General features: G+C 35.5%; 1 protein-coding gene across 1 annotated transcript in view; it reads left to right on the top strand.

Annotated features, from left to right (window-relative positions):
• Nucleotides 1-20,520, top strand: part of LOC110108748 (ABC transporter A family member 1) — a gene marked incomplete at its 3' end in the record, with an annotated part of 161,446 nt that overhangs the window by 120,448 nt on the left and 20,478 nt on the right. Inside the window, 1 exon segment of the mRNA XM_028700260.1 lies at nucleotides 8,558-8,641. Within this exon segment, the coding sequence (XP_028556093.1) occupies nucleotides 8,558-8,641 (84 nt within the window).

The following is a 20,520-nucleotide window of genomic DNA, read 5'->3' as shown; positions in this document are numbered from 1 at the left end:
AAGCCTGAGCTGGGCGGTTCATTTTGGGCAGCCCACTAGTGGGTTTTGTTGGTCTTTTGGCTTGCTTTAAGTAAGGAATAGAGGGAGATTTCTAGGGTTATGCAAGATTTGAGTTTTCTCTTAGCCTCCTTAGTTTCTTTCTCTTGTTTTTTCTAGGGTTTGTAGTGGGAGACTTGTCCTTCTCGAAGTGGACAAATTGTATCTTGTTTCTCTTGGATTTTGAATGCAAATGTTCTTGTTCTTCCTCTCATCCCTCTTGTGTTGATTTTTTCTTGGATTTGGAGGAGAAATTTCATCTTGAAGGAAAATTAGGGCAAACCCTAATTTGTGAAACCTAAGGCGTATCAAAATCTTTTCCTAATCTCTTATTTCCTTAGTTACCTTACTTTGTGGCTTAATGGATTCATATGGAGCATGTTAATTAAAAAAAGATAGAGCTTGTTAATTGATCTCCCCTAAAACCTAGTAATCTTAGAAAGTTGAATGAGTGGAATTTCTCAAGGTGACTCATCTCAGTGTTAATCTAGGGATATCTTGTTGAAAATCATTCATGCATGCACATTAGATTAAATTGATTGTTCTACGTTTTTAACTCTCATGCATGTGATTTAGCCTAAAGCTCGTGTCACCGTTCTTTTTATTTTATTTTGTCGTTCAAAATCACTTTAGGATATAATTATTGTGCTCTAAAAATTAAACGTGCAAATTGATAAAGTAACTCATCTTCACATGTACGTTTTACATCACTTCCGCTCTGTGATTGGTTTGTCAATATTATTCCATTTCTTCCTAGGGTGATAATGTTTGCACATCTGCTTATTTTGCTTTTGCCATTTTAGAGGTCAAGGGCATGACTTGAATTTGGGCGGTGTGGGTCTAGCATAGAGAGGAGAGGCACGAGATGGGAGTGTTTTTTTATTGATATGATAGATCACTCACAAAACTGTATTCGCTCATGCGCATCAAAATTGTGTCTTCTTCTCACGTTTGAATGAGATTTTCAATTTTTTTGTCATGTGTTGTTCCAACAATATAATTGTTTATCTGAGCAGATTCTGATGTTCTAGATGCATTTGGGATGTCTGTTTCGCAAAGAGGTGCTATATAGGATTGACTTTCATCCTCTGTTGATGCATTTTGAACAACATTTGTGCGACCTCATGTTCATTGCTCTCCATTTTGGTTTCACTTGATCAAATAGCCTTGTAATAATTATTTAGGTCAACAAGGCTTTCACCTCAAATCTAGAAAGTCTTCTTGGATGATATAACCCTAGTTGTTGACATTGATCTATCGCTTAAGTTAGGTCGACTACCTCTATTTACTAAGTAAACTAAGGTCCATGAAAAACTTAGATGATAGAGTCATATGATTTTGATCGTGTTTGATGTGAAACTACGAGGAGTTACTTTGGAAATTAAAAAAACAATTGAACAAAACTTTGCTCACGACAAATTATTGCTTGAATCTAAAAGAGAGTAAGAATTTAAAGAAATTGACTTGCTTAGGCCAAAGAAGTGCTTTTGATGCAAACAGTACACTCCAATCAAAATTCTTAATAAATAGTAAAGATTACATGTTCGTAACAAAATCCATCTTTTAATAAAGAGAGGTCACCTTGAGTACCACCTCACTCATGCACTCCTTGGGTTTATCGGTGGAAGGCGAGTCCAATGAAGAATGATAGTACCACTAGGAAGATGGCGCCGAAGGTCTTTGTTGATGGAGAAGTTGTCACGGATGAAGAAGGGGTGGATCTTCCGATGAGAAGCCAAGGCATCTTGGGTTTTTGGAGATCGATCGTTTCCGCTAAGCAGTAGAGGATGCGCTTGACGTATCTTTTCACAGTTTCGTTGTACTCCCAATCAGGATCGTAGAAGGGGGAGAGAAAGATGTCGATCTCCCCACGGTCGTTGTAAGCAAAGCCGTGATCAACTACGGGATCGGCCATGCATCATAAGCATGAGAATGAGAGAACACAAGAAAGAAGAAGAACGAGAGAGACGGCGGTGGGTAGGGAGGCTGGCGGCTTGAAGGCGTGGAGAGGGGCTAGGGTTTGAAAGAACTTAGGTTAAGTAAGGTGGAGGTGTTCTAATCTTAAAATCTGAAAATAATTTCAGGTTTTGAATAAAATTGGAGGGAATTAATTTGAAATTTGGATTTCAAATTAATTACAATTAAGGGCCTTTAATGAGCATTAATTGGGAGGGGGGCAAGCATGGGGCCGGTGGCATGGAGAGAGAGAGAGAGGGGGGGCAAGCATGGGGCCGGTGGCATGGAGGGAGAGGGAGAGGGGTTTTAATTTGAAATTTGATTTCAAATTAATTATAACAATTGCATTGATTGGGGATTAATGGGGAAAGCCATGCATGTGGCCGGCGACATGTAGATGGGAGAGGGAGAGAGGTGAGGATTTAAAAGCTTCTTTATTTAGCTTTCAAAAAAAAAAGAAAAGGAAAATTAAAACTCATTCAATTTAAAATTAAATTGAATGAGCTTTAAAACTTTTCAAATATGGCTTTGATAAATTAGGAAAGAATTTGAAATTTTAAAATTTGAATTTCAAATTGAGGAGTTCTCTTCCTAAAATCAAGGCAGATTATTTAGGTAGGTGATGATGATGACATTAACCATCATTAATGGTGGATGGCCACTAGGGCCGGCGGCATGGTGGTGGGGTTTAGGAGAATTCGGTTGGGGAAGGATAAGGTTAAACCGGTGGTGGAGCTTGAGGAGGGATTGGATGGTGTAGGTTAAGATCTTGGTGGTGGAGTAGGAAGGAGTGACGGATGGAGTAGGGAAAGGAAATGAAGGAGAATACAAAGAAGATGAAGTTAAACTAACCACGAGTCGTGGACTCTTCCAACGATTGGTGGGCCTTGTACTTGCTCCCCTTGTGCTCACTCTCCCTTCTCTCTAACTCTCATGCAAGAAAAGAAGTAGAAGCAAATAATTTCAGGATTTGAGTAGATTTGAAGGGAAATTAATTTGAAATTTGATTTCAAATTAATTTTAACAATTGCATTGATTGGGGATTAGTGGGGAAAGCCATACATGTGGCCGGCAGAGAAAAGGAAAATTAAATCAGATTCAATTTAAAATTAAATTGAGTGAGATTTAAAACTTTCCAAATATGGCTTTGATAAATTAGGAAAGAATTTAAAATTTCAAAATTTGAATTTCAAATTGAGTTCCCTTCCTAAAATCAAGGCAGATTATTTAGGTAGGTGATGATGATGACATTAACCATCATTAATGGTGGATGTCCACTAGGGCCGGCGGCATGGTGGTGGGGTTTAGGAGAATTCGGTTGGGGAAGGATAAGGTGAATCCGGTTGTGGAGCTTGAAGGATTGGATGATATAGGTTAAGATCTTGGTGGTGGAGTAGGAAGGAGTGATGGATGGAGTGGGGAAAGGAGATGAAGGAGAATACAAAGAAGATGAAGTTAAACTAACCACGAGTCGTGGACTCTTCAAACGACTGGTGGGCCTTGCACTTGCTCCCCTTGAGCTCACTCTCCCTTCTCTCTAGCTCTCATGCAAGAAAAGAAGTAGAAGCAAATAAAATTTCATTGATCATTCATAAAAAAAAAAACAACATATGAGACCACTATATATAGGTCCCTACTCATGAAAAGAACAAGTACAAGATTTCCCTTTGGGCTAATCAAATTTAATTAAATTAAAATCAGGGTCTAATTTGAGTTGATTTTGCCTCGACGACGATCGATTGGGTCGATCGAGCATGATCGAGCCTAGTCGGGCTCGATCGGGGTTGGGTCGACATGAAAATAAACGTCAACAAGGGTAAAAACGAAAAACGACAATAACTAAATAACATATCATGAAAACTGAATCAAAAGTAGAGGCGTTGAATCATGGCCGTAGATCTGCGATTTCTTCGTCGATTCACATGTCAGTAGCGTCTGTCGATGTCCTCTTCAGTGTTTGTCATAATTCTCCCAATTGTTCTCTTTGATATGATAGGAGTAAATCTCTCTCCTCAATAAAAAATTTTGTTGCTGAAAGCAATGCATTGTAAAGGCTATAGACTAGCCTTAATCAAAAGTTCCCTTTCATTATTGAGAGGAATACATAATTATATAGGCTTGCACCGAAAGGAAACATCAAATTTGATCATAAAGTGGGGCCGGTGGCATGGAGAGAGAGGTAGAGGGGTTTTATGCCAAACCTGAAATTATTTTCAGGATTTGAGTAGATTTGGAGGGAAATTAATTTGAAATTTGATTTCAAATTAATTATAACAATTGCATTGATCGAGGATTAATGGGGAAAGACATACATGTGGCCGGCGGCATGTAGGTGGGAGAGGGAGAGGTGAGAATTTAAAAGCTTCTTTATTTAGCTTTCAAAAAAAAAAGAAAAGTAAAATTAAATCAGATTCAATTTAAAATTAAATTGAATGAGATTTAAAACTTTCCAAATATGGCTTTGATAAATTAAGAAAGAATTTGAAATTTCAAAATTTGAATTTCAAATTGAGTAGTTCTCTTCCTAAAATCAAGGCAGATTATTTAGGGAGGTGATGATGATGACATTAACCATCATTAATGGTGGATGGCCACTAGGGCCGGCGGCATGGTGGTGGGGTTTAGGAGAATTCAGTTGGGGAAGGATAAGGTGAATCCGGTTGTGGAGCTTGAGGAGGGATTGGATGGTGTAGGTTAAGATCTTAGTGGTGGAGGAGTAGGAAGGAGTGACGGATGGAGTGGGGAAAGGAGATGAAGGAGAATACAAAGAAGATGAAGTTAAACTAACCACGAGTCGTGGACTCTTCCAACGACTGGTGGGCCTTGCACTTGCTCCCCTTGAGCTCACTCTCCCTTCTCTCTAGCTCTCATGCAACAAAAGAAGTAGAAGCAAATTAAATTTCATTGATCATTCATAAAAAAAAAAATACAACATATGAGACCACTATATATAGGTCCCTACTCATGAAAAGAACAAGTACAAGATTGCCCTCTGGGCTACAATAACAAAACAACTCCACAAAGGGTAAAAACGGAAAACGACAAATAACTAAATAACATATCATGAAAACTGAATCAAAAGTAGAGGCGTTGAATCATGGCCGTAGATATGCGATTTCTTCGTCGATTCACATGTCAATAGCGTCTGTCGATGTCCTCTTCAGTGTTTGCCATAATTCTCCCAATTGTTTTCTTTGATCTGATAGGAGTAAATCTCTCTCCTCAATTAAAATTTTTGTTGCTGAAAGCAATGCATTGTAAAGGCTATAGACTAGCCTTAATCAAAAGTTCCCTTTCATTATCGAGAGGAATACATAATTATATAGGCTTGCACCGAAAGGAAACATCAAATTAGATCATAAAGTCCTTTATGATGGAAAAATCACTAGGTATTAACTTATCTAATTTCCACTCCATCTTTTAAAAATCAGTTCGAAATCGCTTGATTTTGACAAGGTGAACTGAGGTTTTAGAGCCCACAATTTATAGTCTTAGCTTTGTGGTAATATTCAGATTTGGGTCATAGCTATAATGTAATTGCATTATTATAATCTGACTAAGTACTTGTCAGGGAGCATGCTTCTCATCATGTGATTTTAGGATAACTGAATAGCCATGCAAGACATTATTTCAACTGTCAAGACCCGACCCGGTGAGCTCGCATGGGCGAGGCGGGAACAAAGGTCGGACGGTAGGTAAAATTATCTAATCTCTAAATCTATCTCCATAATAATTTGAAAGAGCCTCTAAACATCAAATTTTGAAAACACATAAACATAAAACTCAATAAATTCATAATTACCTTTCTTCCGGAGCACATCTCCTACGATAAACATTGCCGCCTCTTCTACTCATTTGATTAATTTAAGCTTACATGAAAATATTAACAACTAACATTAAGCTAAAGCTCAGTAAGTAATACACAATTCTAAACTACAGTAAACAAGGCAACTGTATAATATGCTGGATGTCAATTTCATATAAACATAACATAAAATGATTTCATACTAACATAACATTAAACATATCATAACATGAAGCCATATTTTTCATTTCATTATACTTAGCATTCTCTTTTCGTATATAATACAACTGTCACATGAGCCACCGTCTAATACCATAAAGGTACTCCTTTATCATTTCCTTTTCCATATCCTTTACCATTTTATCGTGCACGAGTACAGCGTCCCCAGCTAGTACCATCAGGGGGTGAGCTCCATTATTTCAACATGCACATACAAACATTCAAATAACATTCATATCATCTCATTCCATATAACATAAGCTTTATCATATAAGACCATAAAATGTACATATAATTTGTATGATCATTCATTTGACAACAATAAAGAATTTGACAACAATAAAGGATAATGATTTCATATAACTTGAGGGTAACAAAAGTATTACTGAAATAAAGAACCGTGCATACTTACAAAAGTTTAGAAATTGATTTCTCTTGCCAGTCCTTCTTCCTTCGATGTCACCACGATTAATCACGTATAAGTATCAATTTTTCATTTTAAAATCTACAAACTAAACTTAAAACAAAATTCTCCTTCTCTTTTTAAACTACTATAGTTCTCTCTTTCTCTCACTCACTCTCATTTTCATAATTACAAACATATGAATTTAATTTGCTTAATCATTTATCAAAATTCCCCTTACCCAACATTAACCTTAATTCCTAATCATTAATATAAAGAAACCATTAACATAAATAAACATTGAATCTTAATTCTTTTTTATCAAATGACATGAATATCATTATCATAAATCTATGTTATTAACATTGACGAATGTCATTAACATAAATCTTTAATCTATTATTAACCTAAACTTTAATTAACATTAAGGTAATTATTTTCGGATTTATTAATATTAAAAATTATGGAAATATCATTTTGTGAGAAAAACTCAATTTATACCCTTAGAAACCCTCTTAGGACTCTTAGGAACTAAATTTGTAAAAGCATTTTCTAAAATTTCAACTTTAGGGAAAAACCCTAAATTTCTAACTCCACATTTTTTTTAAAGAAAAACATCATTCTCATGCACAAAATCATCTCTTAAACAAATCCAAACATTTTCTTAAAGAAAAACAAAGTTTCCCCTCAAACCCTAGATTTTTATTTTAAGAAAACTTTGAGAGGAAAGGAGGAATACATAAATAAAGCATACCTTAATCTTCCTCTTATTCTCCTCTACAATTTCCCTAGCTTTCTTCGCCGGAAAACTTACCGGAGAAGTCGCTGGAGCTGCCGCCCTTCGCCTTGCGTGCGTCCGCCCTCTCCCTTCCCGCTCCTCTCGGTTTCGGCCGCACGGATCGAATGAGGGACCGAATAGAATTCGGTCCCTTAAAGCTTTGGTGGTTTAGGGATTTTGCAATTGACCATTTTACCCTCACTTAAACATTCCAAGCAATAATAACCTCTAAGGGTATTATTGGTATTATGAAACTTATATGAATTTTAATTTCTAATTTAAACAAAATTATCTATAAGTTTTATATATCAAATTGTTCAGAATTTTTCAAAATTATTTCCATCGAAATTCGACAAACTTGAATTTTTCACTTAAAGCTCGTCGCGGCGCTTTGAAAAGCGTGCGAGGTCTAAAATGGCATTTTTTCGGGTTTTACATCTACCCATCTCAATGGCCCAAAACATTAAGGCGCAATTTAATTGTTGACAGAGGACCAACATATTCTAATGAATTTCAAGACACCAAGCCAGCTGTTGAATAAACTAACATAGCCCATTGAAGTATTTGCTAAAGTTGTTCCTACTTATATTGTGCTCAAGTAAGCTTTTTTTATGTTGTATCCATTCCGATGAAGGCATATACTCGAATGTTCCTTAATCGTTTTTCTGAATCTTGAATTTTTTTATGCTGGTTTCGAGGTTATGGGTCTTTAGTTCTCGCAACTTGCTTCGGCAGTTCTTGTACAACCATTTTCATTCAGGTCTAATGCCTTTCTAGTTCTACGTTACCATAATAACATTGAATGTTATTTATAAACTTTAAAGAATGAACCAGAGAAATAATTTTCTGATGTTTTAGTGAAGTTTTTAGCATGAGTATATTTCATGCAATTATTATTAGCACAACTGGGATATAGTGCAAGTAGGCTGAGTTAGCATTCTCTGTGTGTGTTCTTATCTCTTTCATTTTTTGCCAAGTTCGTATCCTTTCCTTCCATTTCCGATAGAGGTTTCCTTTTACTAGCCCATTTGCTTATTCATTGATTGGTTGTCTTAAAATGTATTTGTCACTGTTCTCCTGAAGTATTGGCTGTAAGATAAGATTTGTGATGATTTTTAAATGTTAGAAAATATATTTATGATAATTTATTTAAATCATTATGTATATTATATATAGTTTTTCTTCATTTAATGTTTCTTCTAAATTTTTTATATCTGGGATGATAAGATTTGGTGCCAGTGGTCAACTTGTGCATGCTAGTAAGAAATTTGATAGAAAGAACGTTGTGAATTTTTATCATGTGTTTCAGATAACATTCCTTTTTAAGGGTCGGGGTCTGACAAGCTTGAAACATTTGTAGGATCTTGACGCTTTCTCAGCATCAATAATTGTGAGCATGGCATTCTCTTTTATTCCAGCATCCTTTGCAGTTTTAATTGTTAAGGTAATTTCTTTTATTCTATTTGAAACATAGGTACAAGTTCACAAAATTTTTTTACTATTACTTTTCCTATTTTATGCCTATTTTACAGTTATTTTATTATGTTGCATTTATACCTTTTTTAGAGTTATTTTATTATGTTGCATCTATTTTTGCTGTGAGGTATATCATTATATTGCTAATTCATGTGTTTTAGGCTTTAAATATATTTGATTGACCGGTAATGAATGAAGATCAAGATGTGTTAGTGTTAAAAGATTACATATCTTTGGGCCCTATTATAAGAAAAAAATGTAAAAAAAATTACAAGAGAAAACCAGGAAAGTTTATCTAGTTGGATTAAAGCTTTATGTCGAACATGGATATTATTTTATAAGTAATCCGTCTTTGTCTTAATACAAAATAGTCCTTAATTTTTCAGATAATTGGAGAACACTCGATTTTCTCTTCCACGCTTTTTTTCTTTCATGATGTTCCGAAGCCCTCGCTCTTACCTTTGTTGCTAGTGATCCCATGCAATACCACGGTGCATCTCTACACCTATGCTGCATGTGGCTGCTTCCTAGTGCCCACCTCGAGCTTTCATGCCCTTGTATAAAGATATTTAATATAATAGGATGCAACCCTCCACAATCAGCTATCCCATTCCCCAAGCCTCCAAAACACACACTCTAAAGAAGATGGCTTTATGGAACTTGCATGAATTATGGGCTTCAAAAATTGTGCCCCGCTTTGTTATTGAGTTTCAAAATTTTTAATAGATAAATTGAATATCATATAAGGCACTACATTGAAATTTATCCCTCTAAGTAGGACTTAATGATTTGGTCCATTGTCATAAGCCCAAATTCTTATGATTAATTACTTATCTTGATTGAGAGAGAGATCTTTTGATTAAAACTAATCAGCATGCTCTATATCAATTTCTTCTTAATAGCAATGAATTTATTTAGGGTGAAAAAAAAATCATTAGCTTAGAGTTGATGAACCCAATCAAGGTTCAAATGTTTCTCATCATTTCAGGTTGTTTTGGATTTAGGTCTATGTAGTCAACTAAAGTAGTCAACCTAAAATAACCAGAGGATTCTTGTTTCCAAAATGGTTTGCATTGTATAAGAGGACCTTATAAACATGTGGAAGCTTACTGAAGAGGTCAATTTTAGATTACCTTAGCTAATAATGGGCTTTGTGCCTTCTCATGTACACATCATGTGATGTGAAACAATCATGCGAAAATTGGTTTGAAGTAAGAGCTTGCACGCTTAACTTTATGAGCAGCAATAATTATACTCATTATGGATTTAAACGGCAAAATAAACAATAAGGTGATAAAACAAGCTTAGGTTAATTCACATGAATAGAAGTTAAGTTCAAAAGATAGCCAGCTTAATCCGACATTGCATACATGGATAGTTCCAACAATAAATTCCAATACTAACAATAAGATTAGTCTAAGAAAGTTCCCTCACACAACTCTTATAATTACTAGGCTTTAGCGGAGAAGAGATTAACATAAGCTTCATGAGTCTACTAAGACCACAATTGAGAAGCAACTTCGAAGATAAAAGAGTCGGGGGAAGAGTTTACCCAAAGAAAAGAGAGATGCGAGCTCCGGGTAAGTTGTTGGAAGGTTGAAACAAAAGGGTACAGCAGCCACGAGCCTTTTGGATGTTGTTAGACAGCAATATGGAACTCCGGAGTGGCGAGACAGCTACAAGGGACTATGTATATAACTGGACAGCAGCTTTAAGCTCTCCGAACAGTTCAGGACAGCCACCTACAAGGCCTAGGGACACCTTTGGACAGCTGTTGTGGACGTTTGGGGTTTTCTGGACAGCCATTTGGTGATTGACGAAACTCTGGGCTGCAAGGAAAGTCTCTTGGGAATGCAGGACAGCAAGGTTAACCTGCTGTAATCCTTGGACAGCAGTTAGGAGCTCTCCAACGGGGAGAAATCTTGAAGAAAAAGAGGGGTGGCCAAGGAGAAAAGGGGAAGGGGCTGGCCGGCGGCATTAGGAGGGAGAGAGAGGAGGAGGTGGTGGTTTAATTGCTTGCCTTGTCATTAATTCTCAATTAAAATGGATTGGAGGGAAAAATAGGCTCAATTTGAATTTGAATGGGGCTTAATTTGAGGAGTTATTAAGGGAGTAATAATGGCTAGAATTAATGAGAGAGAGGGATGAGTGGCCGGCCATGTGGAGAGGGGAGAGGCTTGAGATTTAAGTAGGTGGGGACCACTAGTAATTAATCAAAATCTGAATTAGTTGCCTCATGTAACTCCCTAATTTGAATTAAAATTAGGAGGGAATTTGGATTTCAAAAGATTGTAACTCCCCTTGATTAATTTCCTAATTTAATTTGACTTAATTAGGCAAGTCATTAATGAGGGAAATTCAAAATTGGAGGAGGGAGAGAGGGGCCGGCGGTAGGGACTCATGGGTGGTCGGCGGCTAGGGATCTTGCAGGAGGCCGGCGGGCTGCAGGGTGGAGGGTTGGCCAGCGGGAGGAGCTTTACAGGCCGGCGGGTTGAGCCTTGCAAGCCGGCGGCCGGGATGGCTCCAAGGGGATCGGCGGCAACAAGAGGGAAGGGAAGAGCTAAAATCTGAGAATTTTCGTTGCTATGATTCCACTTACCTCTTTATCTTCCAAGATCGAATCTCAACACAATAAAATTGGACGAAATCTAGAACTCACAAAGAGATCTAGTTTCTCCTTTGAACTCACTAAGAGATCTAGGAGAAGTGCACTCACAAAGAGAACAAGTAGTAAATTTCATTTCATCAAAAACTAACTATTACATAAGAAAAGAGCCATATATAGGCTTTCAAATGACAAAGAAAACAAAAGTCTAAAATGCCCCTTGGGCTATAATAGCGACTAACTTCCTATAAGGGCAAAAACGGAAAAACATAAAATCAAATAAACTACTACATAAAATGACAAAAAAAAATACAGCTCATGATCGTGGCCGTCGATCTTCGATGTCCTCATCATCATGACTTGTAGCTCATAAACTCAACCATTGGGAAACATTGAAGCATTTGTTGTAATCATAAAATAATGTTGTTGTCATGTTTTGATTAGAGGGCACATGTAACAGCTTTAATGTGGTAAGATTTTTAAATGTGTTCATATAGATATATTTGATATGAAATTACGTCTTTGAGTATTTTTGTCAAACTTTAAGTTTTTTTATCCTTTGCAAATTGGTGTAGACGATGGGTAGTTTGCTCCAAGTGTAATGCTATCCTTTATAAGTAAAAGCCTAAAATAAACCCTCGACTTTAAGTCTGTCCAATTTCATCTCAAATTCCACAATGACTCTATATACTTTCCCGACTATTAGAAAATGTTCCAATTTAGCCCCTATGTTAGATTTTTCATGAATTTTAAAAGATGGCACAAGTGCTCGTTTTTCTTGGTGTATTTTAGTAAAATGGCTTTCTTTTCCTAAATAGTTTGCCTTCACGCTATATTCCCACGCAAATTTGCTGGAGACGTAATGAGGAATCTCTGTTAGCACTAATGACATGCTACTGCAAGATTGCCAAAGATTGTGAGCGACACTAAATGACGAATGCATGATCGATGAGGAGACGAAGAATGCAAGCGGTTGTGTGAGAAATGGTGTTGCTACAAGACCGATGATGTGAGCGGTATTGTGAGATGAAGGGACTGCAAGCGGCGTTGCAAGACGAAGGGCTCACAAGCGGCGCTGCGAGGTTCATGTGGAGATGGAGATCATGTTATTTCCAAAAATCCATGTTCTTTCCACAAATGTCACCTGTTGCGAGATCGATGAGGATATGATGAGGGTTTTTGTGAGTTCTTTCCATAGAAACACTTCTTTATTTATTTGTATTTTATTCAACTAGAGGAGGCTAATGGTTTCTTTCACTGTTCTATGATGAACAAGCTGCCAACCGAAGGTTATTTTGGGCGTGCGGTTGGAGAAGGTTTGTCCCAATTTTGAGAGAATCAAGAAAAAATAGATGAAGAATAGATTTCTTTTAATAATGTTGTGGATCCTTTGGCATTTGTGTTGTGTTATGTTTCTTTTTTTTTTTCATTGAAGTTTATTTGCATTCCTATTAATTTTTTGCGTGCAATATAGCTTGAAATCATTCAAGGTGATTGAGAGAAGTGCCATCGACTATCAACATGAATGTTTTTGGAGGGTGTGTTGTTTTATTGGTTTTTTTCATTGATAAGAAGGGACTTCTATTTATTTTGTTTGCCACCCTTGAAGTTTGTAGGTGAGTATGTTTATGATCGTGTATTGCTCAATGTGTTTTAGCCATCAAACAGGAAATGATGGATCATATGCAATAGTTTTCGAGTAGCTTGGTGACTCCAATTCTTGCAACTAATGGTTTGTCTAAACCTACTACTATTAATTTATCATATGTTGATGATAAGGTTGTAGAAGAAGATGAGCGGAGTTGTTATCATAATGATGACTAGGATGAGGATTACAGTATAACTTATTAGATGATAGTGAATAATTTGTAGATAATGATTATGAGATTTATGAGGATGATGAGTTATTTAAAAACAAAGTGGATTCTTTTGTTGATTTTGTTGGCACTACAAAGGAGAGAAAGGAGAAGATTGGAGTTAAAAATTAAAATTTAAATGAAATGTTGAAGAGAAATATTTGTGAAATTAATTGTATGAATTCAATTGATGACATTGGTGTTTAATCCTAAGTTTGATTGTGAGAAGCAGAAGTTTGAAGTGAGATTATTATGCAGTAGTAAGGAAGAATTTAAAGATGTGCAGAACTGGTCAACTGCTAATGGAAAGTAATAAAGTTCTGAATAGATAATCTAAAGTTATTTGCATGAGACCTAACCATCCTTTTCTCCTCTACATGTCAAAGTATGAACAAATTCATTCATGGTAGGTTTCATGGAGCTATCATAACAAGACATTGTTATAAGTAATTATAGCCATGAAATTTGTTAACAAAATTAGAATTAATCCACATTGCAAGATAAAATTTTTCTGAGGAGAAGTTATTGACAAATAAAATGGAACTTGGAATAGGTTCTCTTATAGAAAAATTAATGGAATTAATAGATATGATTCATAAAAAGATAAATATTATATACATTCCAGAAACTAAATATGTTAAAGAGAAGACTAAAGAGATTGATTGTATAGGATTTATACTATAATATTCAGGTAGGAGTCGTACTATAAATATTCTAGGTGTGATTATAGACAAGAGTCTGAAAGATAATTTTGTAGAAATTAATAGAATTGGAGATAAATTATAACTTTAAAGATTTTGGTTGATGCTAATATTGTTAATATTATAAGTGCTTATGCTCTTCATGTCGGTTTGGATATTTATTTAAAATTAAAATTTTGGATGACTTAGAAGAATTAATACAAATAATACTTCTTGAAAAAAGAGTTATATTGGAGGAGATTTAAATGGACATGTTGGTAGAGTAGTGGAAGATTTTAAAAACATTCATGATGGATATGAGTCTGAAATGATTTATGAATGTTGTAGGATCATATTAGATTTTGCTTTGACTTATGTTTTATAATTACTACTATTTTATTTAAGAAAAGAGATAAACATCTCATCACTTATAAGAATATATATACTAAAACTCAGATTGATTATTTTCTTATAGAAAAAATAGGTCGTTTAAATTGAAAAGATTGTAAATTTATTCCGAGTGAAAATTTATGTACTTAATATCGCTTATTAGTTTGGACTTTAAGTTGAAGGGGTAAAATTGGAAAAATAAAGTAAAATATTATCCGAGGATTTGATATAGACATTTAAAAAATTACTAATAAAAATATTTTTAAGAGTATGATTTAAGATCTGTAGATTTTAACTGTGCATGAGAAAATTAATGTTATGTGAAAAAAAATAACTAGTGATATTAAAAATATTGCAATGTATGTACTTGAAGTATCAAAAGGAAAAACTTCTAATTGTAAATATTAAAATGTGTAAGAAAAGATAAAAATTAAGAAGCTTTGTTATAAATTTGTTTAGATGTAAAAGTTTAAAAAATTTGAAAAGATTTAAAGGTAACTGTAAGTAGTTTAAAAAAATAATATGCGATGTAAATAATTTATTCTTTAATCATTTATGTAGTAGATTAGATAGTAAGGTGGCCGAAAGATGTGTATATAAAATAGTAAAATAAAGAGATAGAAAAAGGATTTATGATGCAGGACTACGTATGCTGATGTAGACAAAGGGGGGGTCAACACATGTCCAAAATAATTTAGATTTTGGCTTCCCTTGAGTCTACTAGCTCAATCCAATTGAGCTAGAATTTTAGCTCATTTATGAGCTAGGCTTTAGTTCATTTATTGAACTAGAGGTTAGCTCATTATTAGCTATGAATTTTAGTTCATATTTATCATTATTTAAATGCACTTTTATTATAGTTTTTAATGTCTTAAAAGTTGTCTCTTGGATTTCCAAAATATGGCTTTTGGGAATCCAAGATAGTGTTTAGTCTTCCCATGTGTAGCTCCTTGAATTCCACCATGGGAAGTTGTTTTATGTGTATGCCTCTTGGGATCTCACGGCTGGCTCTTTCTTCCGTGCGGTTCCTTCGGTTCCCGCGGCTGTGGCTCTCGGTCCGTGCGGTTCCCTTCGTCTCCCGTGGCCGTCTCCTTGGTTCCTGGTTTGGGTGTAAACCGAGAGCTTTGGGGGGAGATTTCTATGCTTTTAATTATGTGTTAATTAAGTGTTTGTGACCTTTTGTATTCCCCTTTCATACCTATAAATATGAGGGGTTATGTAATGTTTTGAATAGTTGAATGAAATTTGATTTTTGGAAAAAATCAGTTAACCTGCGGGTTGCTCGGAAATCCTGCGGGCTCTTTCCAACCTTCTTTTCTCATCCCCTCCGGAAATCCTGCGGGCTATTTCCACCCTTTCTTCTCGGGCTTCTAATCTCTTCGTCTCTCCGCAAGTGCCACTCCACCTGTATCCTTCTTCTCAAAGTGCAGCAACTTTAGGGTGTCTGTCGAGTTGTTTGTAAGTCGTCGTCTTAGTTTTTTTTTTATTTGGTTGTTTTTATAATTTGAAATATAAGAGTTTGTTCTTCCCTTTAGTTTGTTCGTCTCTTTTCTATTCTTTTCTCTATTTTCGTCGTTAGAAGTCTGTCGTGTCTTTTGTGGGCGAAGGGTATAGGCTCCCTATATCTTTTGTCTGCATCATATGCAATGCTTAATTCAGTTGGACTTGCACAACTTATGATTATAATAATTCAAGAATAAAGCTACGAGCAAATTCAAACATCGAAATAAAATATTCAGTGGTTATCCGATTCGGCTTAAAATCACATGATGAGAGTTTGAAGCTTCCAAAATAAATAGAAAATAACAAAACCCGTAGTAGTAGTTTCAAGTTAATCCCTAATCTAACAATGAGAACTAGGATGCATTGAAAGTACGCTCAAATGCTACGGTTACTAAGCTTAAGCAAGAGAAGTTGGAAAGTTTTGTTAAGGAGAGGTGGAGATCCTCCACTCGACGCCTTTGAAATATTCGTCGATAGCCTCTACCAAGTATATCAATGTATGCTCCAAGTAATCCTCGACGGTAAAATCAACTCTTGGGTTCACGTCGAAGAAAGTAGACTGTAGGATGTCTACGTAGCCGTCTTCGTCCCAAGTTATGCCGTAGTCAGTCTCCGGATCTGCCATTCATGGGTGATGGCAAGCAAGATCTTTTAGTACTTGATATGCCTCTTGAGTCGTTAGCAAAAGAAGTTTCTTTTTGAAAGGGAAGAGGAAGTAAGCTCCTAAACCTCTTTCTCTTTATATCTGAAAACAGTTTCAGATTTCTTACAAAAATCTGAGATGAATCTCCAGATTTTAGTAGAATAGGATGTAGAGAAAATTGAGGGAGGAGTCAAGCCTTAATGGAGATGAGAAGGCTGAGAGTAAATGCCAAGCCTCAGGTTCTGCATTAGAAATTCCGTCTGGAGCAATTAGGAGAGAGGAGGGAGGCGGTGGATTAAGAGAGGCGGTGGGGCTTGATTCCAAAAAAAGGGAAAAGCATTAATTGAGCCAGAATTAAAGGAGTGGGGCTTGGGATCTTCTGTCAAACAAAATTCTCAGATTTGGAAATATTTCCAAAGAGAATAAATTGGTTTTAAAGAAGATTTCCTATTCTAAATCCAGGGGAAGGCCGGCGGCAGTTAATGGGAAAAAGGGTTTGAGATAATTTTTTTTTAATGTATGCTAGATTAGGATATATAAATTAGGAAAGAAGATTTTAAATCCTAATCAAATAGAAATTGATTTGAATGAGGTGTTAATACTTTTAGGCAATATTTTGAATTTCAAATAATTTGAATTTGAATTCAAATATACTCCTAAATATATGATGTAATCAAAAATTTGGGAGAGGGGCCCAAATTTTTTATCACAAAAAGAAAAAGGACTTCCTATATAAAAGAAGACACAAAATATCCAAAAAGAAGAGATGACTTAGAAATTTTAGAACAAACTATTACATTTCATATAAACGAACACTTTTATAAATAAAGACTTACAACTCTTAAAATTAAACGACTTACAAATAAAGACTCAAACAGGACACCCTAAACTTGCTTCACTTTGAAAAGAAGGATACAGATTGAGTGGTACTTGCGGAGAGACAAAAGAGATTAGAAGCCAAGACGAAGGTTGGAAAGAGCTCGCAAGATTTCCAGAGGGGATGAGAAAGAAGGTGGACAAAGCTCGCAAGCTTTTCCAAAGAAACCCGCAGGTTTATATTTTCCAAAAATCACATCATAACACATTTCTAAAACAGCCACAAACAACTCCTATTTATAGGCACAAAAGAAGGAATACAAACAACCACTAAAACTTAATTAAAAGCTAATTAAAATAGGAAGATATAAGGCCAAAAGACACCTAAAAACTGCAGTAGAAAACTGCATAGAAATCAGCAAAAGTCTCTTGGAATTCCTCCCAAAACAGCCACCAAATCAGTCCAAAAAATTGTCCAAATTCTGTCCAAAAATAGCCCCAAAATCTCTTCACGTTCTATATTAAATGAGGGAGATGAAAAGCCAACAATTACTCCAAGAAACAAAGCATCACAGCCACGAAAAACAGCCCAGGCGGAATCCGAAGAAGCACCCGCAAAAGCCAAGGAGGCCCGCACGGAACCGAAGCACCAAGGCACGGGAAAGGCCACCCAGCACGAAAAACCAGCAGCCAACCCATGAAACCAAGGAGCCATGGCACGGGAACCCAAGAGCCAAGCACGATAAACGAATAGACAAAGGGGGGAAGGAGAATAGACAAGATCAAATAAATAATGAGCTAATTTTTAGCTCCATAAATGAACTAAAAATCAGCACATAATGAGCTAACTTTCACTTGACATTAATGAGCTGGAGAAGTCAAAAATCAATTTTTTTAGGTTTGATTTGACTCCCCCCCCCCCTTGTCTACATCAATATATTAAGCCATATTATGAAATAAATCGGAGAGGAGGGAAAATCAAAAGAGGGGGAAGGGTGGAAGGTGGCCGGCGGCAACTAGCCTCAGACCGGCAGCTAAGGGGCTCGGATAAGACCTTGGCCGAAGGTAACAAGAGGGGGAGAAAGGGGCTCGGGTGAGGGACGTAACCTTGGGGTTGAAAGTGGAAGAAGGGAGGGGAACCAAGAGCCACCGGTGGTGGTGACTGTTGGGTACGAAGGGTGGCCTCTCCTAGGCTCCACCAAGATCTCTAACTCTCTCTCTCTCTCTCAAGCTCTCTCAGTAGCTCCAAGAAGACAAATGCAGGATAAATATCTCATAATCATTCATTCATTCATTAATCAAAATAGAGCAAAGTGGGGCTTTAAATAGCCTCATACAAATGACTCAAAACAAAAGACACAAATGCCCTTTGGGCTTACATACGACAACTCCCATAAGAGAGGTACAACGGGAAATAATAAAACACACCTAAGCAAATAACAAAATACATGAATAATAAAATACACAAATGACTCAGAAATATAAAGACTCGATCGTGGCCGTAGATCGGCGGCCACATCTCTGATAAACTTTCCATGATGATCTGATGTCCCCATCAATTTAGTTCAAATGAAGTGCTTTAAGGATGAAAATCAAAAGTTATTTTATTAGATTAGGATATTCAACATGGTGAATGAGATATTTCGATAAACTTTCCAATGAAGATTGTGAGAATACATTTGAATTTATTGATCTTAACACCCTAAATAAAAATAAAGGTTTTTATTTTTGTTGTGGTATTAGTAAAATCGAATTTAGAGAGGCTTTACGGAAAATGAATTTTGAAAACGTAGTTGGACCTGATGATATTTCAATAGTGGTATGAAAATGCTTATTGATAAAGGAATCTCTTGGCTTATTAAACTTCTCAATATTATTTTGAAGACTAAAAAATGTCAGATGAGTGGAGTGTATTCTTATTTTTAAGAATTAAGTTTATGCATATGATTGTGCGATTCATAGAGGAATTAAGTTAGTATGTCATACATTAAAATTATGGGGAGAGTAATTGGAGCATAGATTACGACATGATAGTAATGTTTCTCAAAATCAATTTGGATTTATGCCGAGTAGCTCTACTATTGAAGCTATACATTTATTGAGATGTTAGATGGAGAAATATAGAGAAAAATAAGGAGGATCTATATATAATATTTATTTATTTAGAGAAATCATATGATAAAGTTTTGAAAGAAGTGTTCTGAAGAATTATAGATAAGAAAGGAGTTAATAATGCTTATATTCAAGTCATTAAGGATATGTATGCAGTAGCTATTTCAGATGGATTACATCAAGGATCGGCTTTAAGCCAATATCTTTTTACTTTAGTCATGTATGTTCTTACTAGACATTTACAAGAGGATGTATCCTAGTTTATGCTTTTTGCTGATGATAATTTTTCTTGTTAATATGACTAGAGAGGGAGTTGAAGAAAAACTTGAATTATGGAGGTAAACTTTGGAGTCTAAAGGTTTTCATTTGAGTAGATCTAAAACTGAATGCATGGAATATAATTTTAGTAATAATAGATCTAGCGGTAAGATTGTGAATTTAGGTGATAAAGAGTTTATATTTTAGACATCTCATATCTATTGTTTAAAATAATGGTGAAATAGATGGTGATATTATTAGTTGAATTCAAGTTGGATGGTTGAAGTGGATGAATGCATCGAGTCTGTTGTATGATAGAAAAGTACCACTCAATCTTAAGGGAAAAATTCTATAAGATGGTGGTGAGACCTGCAATACTTTATAGAGGAGAATGTTGACCATTAAAAGTGAATCATAAAATCAAGTTAAGTGTTATACAGATGAGTATGCTCGGGTGGATAAGTGGTTTTACTCTTAGGGATAGAATGTGAAATGAGTATATATGTGAAAAGGTTGGAGTAGTTGTTGTGGCAGATAAAATTAGAGAGAGTCTCCTTAGATTGTTTGGTTACATAAAATGTCGGTCTTCTGATGATCCGGTTAGGAGAGTAGATGTATTAAATTTGACCTATTTTAATAAAGGTAAAGTTAGACCTTAAAAATTTTGGTTAGATAGTATTAGAAATAATCCTTTTTTTATTAGATGTAAATGAGAATCTGACTCTTAGGATATAATGGAGAAAAATAATTCATGTAGCCGACCACATATAGTGGGATAAAGGCTTGATGTTGTTGTTGTATTCTATCATGTGTGTGTATAGCCCGAAGTAATTTTCGTTAGTATTTGAAGCAATTTAATGATAGGATCTACTATGGTTGTGATATCCTAATAATTGAATCCATTTTAGGGGGTAAACTTATGGTATGTTATTTGATTTATTCTGAGGAACCCAGGATTATTTAAAATTCTTTTGGTTATGATTG

The sequence above is a fragment of the Dendrobium catenatum genome, unplaced genomic scaffold, assembly GCF_001605985.2.
Source record: "Dendrobium catenatum unplaced genomic scaffold, ASM160598v2 fragScaff_scaffold_1481, whole genome shotgun sequence".
In the NCBI taxonomy this organism is placed as follows: Eukaryota; Viridiplantae; Streptophyta; class Magnoliopsida; order Asparagales; family Orchidaceae; genus Dendrobium; species Dendrobium catenatum.
The sequence above is the reverse complement of the archived record's forward strand: the minus strand, read 5'-3'. Positions and strand labels throughout refer to the sequence as shown.